Below are 5,984 nucleotides of genomic sequence, written 5' to 3' on the forward strand. Positions count from 1 at the left end.
TCTAAAGTGCAGTTTATGAGATATTAGGGTGTATCCAGACTTTTGGCCCTGTATATGTTTCTTAAACGTATCTAATGTTCAGTAAACGTTTATGAAAGGTATAAAAATCAATACGTGCTACACAAAACAAATATTTTATAAATAGGTTGAAATTTTAATTTTAACAGTTTTTCGATAATGCTGAAGAAGGAAGCACAAAAAATTTGCTTCTATGTGAAATCTAAGAAAAAAAAGCCTGAAGTGTAAAATATACTCATATGCGCACATTGAAAGATTAACTGTAGAAACGTAAGAAATACGTTTCTTAAATCATGGTTTCTAAAACGTTTCCGTTCTAACGTTTCTCAATGGTTCTTTACGGTTATGTAACTATATATACGTTTAAAAAACGTATATGAAACCAATATGTGCTATCAGGGTTGTTTAGGGAGGGGAAATCGGCGATATCTTACAATTAATACTACACTTATTTTTATTCCTATTTACTTTCTCATTTCTAATTAGTATATATGCATTCTCACTCACAGTTTTACTTTTTGTAACTTTGCTCTCGCACTTTAAGGGATTTGTCCTAGAGCATGTGATAAATAATGACTCTGATTTTGACTTTGATTCTCTGTCTCCCTGTATTTTCTTTTTCTTTGATTTAACTACATACTTTTTTCATTTAATACATACTTGTGGTAATTAAACATTGCCTAGTTTTTATATTAGAAGCAATAGTTTGAGGAAAACATAGTTGATTATGTAAAATATTTTATTCCAATGTCGCTAGTTCCTTTTGCTTGAAATATTCTTGTCTGAAACTCTCGTTTATGGTTTTCCCGATTTTCGTTCTAATCCATACGGGTGCAATAAGAGTGAAGAACTTCTGAATACTGTGAGCCCAGTAACCAGTACTGCTGTCCATTTTGCCCAGTGTGACAATGGCGTTTCTTGCATAAGTCGTGGCATCGGGTACAAATATGCTTGAAACCTACAGTTTTTGACAAAATTTACGCATATAAAAATTTTTCCAATAACTGCAATAGAACGCAAACGTAAAATTAAATGCAAACTAGAATATAAAATTGGAGTATAAAGTAACAAAGTGACTCATTGAAAATGTGTCTCAACAGTTCTAAAGTTCCGATTGCTTCGATAATTTGACATAACTGCTATTTAAAATAATATTATTTCAACAATGCAATGGTGTTAGTACCTGAAGCCTGGAACTAAACGCGTTCATTTTCGTGTTGACGAAAAGAGGTGACAGGTGTTGAATGGTTATACCGAATCTGGAGTATTCCACCCTGAGAGCTTCGGAGAAGCTTTTCACGTACGCCTTCGTAGCGGCGTATACCGTCATCAATGGCAACGGCTGAAACTCAGATCCGGAGGAGACGTTGACAATTGCGCCTTGTTTGCGTTTTTGCATCTGCCCGATAACCAGTCGTGTCATTAGCGTAGTGGCGCCCACATTTACATTGATAATGTCCCACAGTTCCTTCTCGGGTACCTCTCCGACGTACATGGGATACTCGTATTGCTTGCCCACATTATTCACTTAAAACAATAAAAAATTCGTTGCTTCCTTGAAAAAATACACCTTAGAAAACCTTAAAATTTTACTTTAGAAAAATAAGAAATATGAAAAGTAAGTTTGGACATTTTATTTAAGGTAAACTTAAAACTTACTTTAAGAATTAAAAATATAATTTATAATACCGCGTGCGGTTTTCTTCTTACAAGAAAGTGCTATACCGTACGGTCCTCTAGCGGGAACTCGGACAGGCTTGGTTATCTAAAAATTACTTCAAGTATCCAAAATTACTCTAAAATTTCTTAAGTAAACTTTTAACTTCTTTAAGTAAACTCTTAGATTTTTCTTCTTAGATTACTTTTGAAACCTTTAATTTTATTTAAAGTAAATTTTCCCAAAGGTTATACACCGTTTCACATTTTATATCCACAAACGTTTCATTCAATGGCCTTTCATATGCGGAGAGACAAATTAATTTATATCTTACAATTAGTTTATGTACCCATGACTTGTACATTATCGTGTTATGTATTATCTGTACTCTTTATTTCACGAGACAATGACCTCTGCGCATCGGATAATAAAATGTGGAAGGGAGAGAACGTTGCCACGTCATGACAATGGCTGCGTTCAGCAGAAAAAGCTGCTTTGCAACTGTTGTGAAAATCGTGAATTTGATTAGCGTATTTTCTTAATCTTGAATGAATTTAAAAGCATACGTCAATCAGATTCATGAATTTTACAACAGTTGCAAGCAGCTTTTTCAGCTGAACGTAGCCATTAAGTAGCAAATAGTTGTTAATACACTCTGCGCTACAAAAAGAAGTGCGTCTAATGTTTTGTTGACATCGATGATCGTTAAACAAAAACAAAAACATGTATTTGCAATATATTTGCTTGTGTATTGTAGTGCTAATATTTGCAAAAAATGTTGAACAAAAAATGTGTTCTCCTGATTTTATAGATGTGTCTTAACTTCTTGTGTGTTAATCCTTGAAAATGATCACAATCCGAATGGTCGAAATGTTGGATGTAACCTATTAAATAAATAATACACACCATCTGCCACTTGGGTCGTTTAATAATCTTCTCTACATTATATAATTATAAATTAATACAGCTGTTTTGACGTATCTTTTTATTCACGAAGTTACATTAACGACGTTTCGATCGTGAATTACGATCCTCTTCAGGTTTTAAGAGAGACGAACAAGAGCCAAACATTAGCTCGACAATTGTGGCAGCAAAAAGTTGAATCTATGAGAGTGAAAACAGAAACAGAAGAGTGAAAACTATTGAGTGGTGTGGATGTTTCGCCTGATTCCGTGCTCGATACAATTCCACAGATGCTCTTAAATTGGAAAAGAATTTTTTACTTGTACTACATTTTGACGAACATTGCTGTTCATAGATTCAACTTTTTGCTGCCACAATTGTCGAGCTAATGTTTGGCTCTTGTTCGTCTCTCTTAAAACCTGAAGAGGATCGTAATTCACGATCGAAACGTCGTTAATGTAACTTCGTGAATAAAAAGCCAGATACGTCAAAACAGCTGTATTAATTTATTGATTAACATACTGGCGAAGAAATAACCACATTATATAATTATTTTCTTAATCTTAGACTTTCACCATTTCTTAAGTAATGATTATGATATTTAATATATAAGGCACTTTTGTGAAAATATAAGTCCACTTTTAAAGATTACTCTTTCTTGATGTTTGTCAATTGTGCGGCTCGTTGATATATTTGTTGGCCTCAAGAAGGTATTTACAATGTTGTATTACATTGTGAAACTCGTAAGTATACGATACCGATTCAATACTGATTAAATTGAGTACGTGCATCAACTGAGTCTAGTGATCTCGACCGAATGGCTTCATGAAGAAATGAAAATATACTATTTGACATCTCGTGATCTTGGAATATTAGGCCTGCGTTCAACAACATCACCCTAGTACGCCTATGAATTATTTTATTCTTTTTAACATTCGGTGAACAACAAGGAGAAAATAATACACGGGGCACTCGGGCGATGTTATTGAACGCAGCTTTGGTGACCCGCATGGGGTAAATTACGCTTCAGTTTCGCATGCATGAATGGTGGAAATGTTTGGACGCAAACGAATTAACAATTATATGTATAATGCTATGAAGAAGGGTACGTTTGGAGTATATCGGTACAAGGTAACAAGTACTTAGGTATCGGTACAAGTACCCAGAAATAAATGTATATGTATATATCTAATCATATCTGAGTATAACTCAATAAGCAGATATGAATTTTGTTCCTAGTCAATCGTATATAACGTAAATATAAAATAAATGTGAGTTATTGTTTGATAACACATATTTATCTTTAATAACACACAAATATGTTCGAAATATTTAAAAGATTTATTTTAATATTTTACAAATATTTAACAAAATATACAGGGTGTTAAAAAAACCTGTAAATGTATATGATCATATTATTATATACATACAATATGATCATACATATCTATCCAATCTAAGACTATAAAAATATCTATAAAGTATTTTGATAAATATTCATAAAGTATTAAAATAAATCTTTTAAATATTTTGTACATATTTGTGTGTTATCAAACAATAACTCACGTTTACTTTATACACAGTCCGACAATTTTCCACCCAGACTTTCCTCATAAAATCCAAACAATTCAATATTTATTAAAATTCTGAATTCTAAAATCTTCTAACGATATATATAGTTCCGACAAATAGCGCCACGTGTTTAGGCGAGAGATTTAAAGTCTGGGTGGAAAATTGTCGGACTGTGTATATGATTCGCTAGGAACAAAATTCATATCTGCTTATTGTGAGTTAGATATACTCAGATATGATTAGATATACAGGGGGTAGACAAAATAATGTGAACACTATGCTAAATATTACACATTTGTTTATGTTGGGCCTTCTGCCAAGGTATGAACGGTGCGGCGTGTATATGTAGTGCACTTCATGTATATAGTAACCGTTCTAGTTTATATTTCAATATACTACTCGCTTTGTTCTACCAGAGAGAAACCTGAGAGCGGCCACGCCGGCGTTTTACTTGATACCGTTTCAAGAGACTGTTTTGCATGCCTTTACACCCATTTTTACTTTTGGAACTATTTTGCTATGCATCTTCTGACACTACCGATAAAGTCACCACTTTGTGCGTGTCCATGCTACGCCTATTTTTCAGGATTGTGCTGTGAAATTCAAAATTACATTAACATAAATTATCTGCATGATATTTACATCAACTTTTCTCATGTAGACAATGTAAATTTTATAAATTAGATGTCAGAATGCATAGCACAGACATGTACCAAGTGGAAATTTTATCGACAGAGTCAGAAAATGCGTAATAAAATAGTTTCAAAAGTAAGAATGGGAGTAAGAGCGCGTAAAACAGTCTCCCGAAACGGTATCAAGTAAAACGCCGGCGAAGCCGTTCTCAGGTTTCTCTCTGGTTCTACGACGGTGTTAACAATCGGATGGTGAAATGGGCGACCTGTCAGAACTTCGAAAGAGGCCAAATGAGTGCTCGGTTAGCAGGAGCATCTGTGACAAAAACGACTGAACTGTTTAACGTTTCACGAGCGACAGTATCCACGGTGATGACAGTTACACAAAACATGGCAAAACAACATCTGCAAAGAGAAGAAGTGGGCGCAAAACAACGTTAACAGATAGGGACCGCCGAATTTTAAAAAGGATTATGGCCAAGCAACATAAAACTACCGCAGCAAAGATGACAGCAGAACTTAACAGTCACTTGAACAATCCTGTTTCGACAAAGTGCCACGATCATAAAACTTGGACGATTGATGATTTGAAGAATGTAGTATGGTCCGATGAATCATCGTTTACTTTGTTCCCTACAAATAGCCGGGTATATGTATGGAGAACTCCCAAAGAAGCCTACAATTCGGACTGCTCACTCCCCACAGTCAAGTACGGGGGTGGCTCCGTGATGATTTGGGCGGCTATATTATGATATTCCGTTGGCCCGATTATTACCCTCAATGGCCGTATTACTACAAGTGAATATCTCGACATCCTCAACGATGAAGTCTTACTGTGATCAGTATATTGCTGCCAAATACTGCCATATTACAAGACGATAATGCGCCCGTACACACGGCTAAAAAAGTTCAGTCTTAGTTCGAGGAACATCGAAATATTATCAAGCATCTTCCCTGACCAGCACAATCGTCAGGGGGCGTGCAACGGGGGCCATCGGTCCCCTTCCCGCGCCCACCCCGCCGCACAGTGGGGACAAATAAAAATTTACTGTTCAAAAATCGCAATAGACCGTAATTCTTAACCGATTGAGATGATTTTTTTTAAATTAATCGTAAAGAAATTTCCAAAAAAACTGTGGAGTTCGATTTTTGTTATGCGACATTTTCATCTCGCAATTGGACAGTTATCGGAAGAAGCTGCA

The 5,984-nt window shown here is 35.1% G+C and overlaps 1 protein-coding gene across 2 annotated transcripts in view; it reads right to left on the reverse strand.

Moving 5' to 3' along the window:
* Positions 1 to 454: 454 nt before the first annotated feature.
* The window catches only part of LOC105558976 (inactive hydroxysteroid dehydrogenase-like protein 1), a 12,089-nt gene continuing 6,559 nt past the window's right edge, over positions 455 to 5,984 (reverse strand). For both annotated transcript variants that reach the window (XM_012006957.1, XM_012006958.1), the window contains exons 4-5: positions 1,202 to 1,545; positions 455 to 976 (exon numbers count right to left, since the gene is read on the reverse strand). In XM_012006957.1, coding sequence (XP_011862347.1) covers positions 758 to 976; positions 1,202 to 1,545 — 563 coding nt within the window. In that variant the 3' untranslated portion in view covers positions 455 to 757. The remainder of the gene's footprint in view (positions 977 to 1,201; positions 1,546 to 5,984) is intronic.

Source organism: Vollenhovia emeryi, unplaced genomic scaffold (assembly GCF_000949405.1).
Source record: "Vollenhovia emeryi isolate VEMERY1.0 unplaced genomic scaffold, V.emery_V1.0 DF939296.1, whole genome shotgun sequence".
Taxonomy (NCBI): Eukaryota; Metazoa; Arthropoda; class Insecta; order Hymenoptera; family Formicidae; genus Vollenhovia; species Vollenhovia emeryi.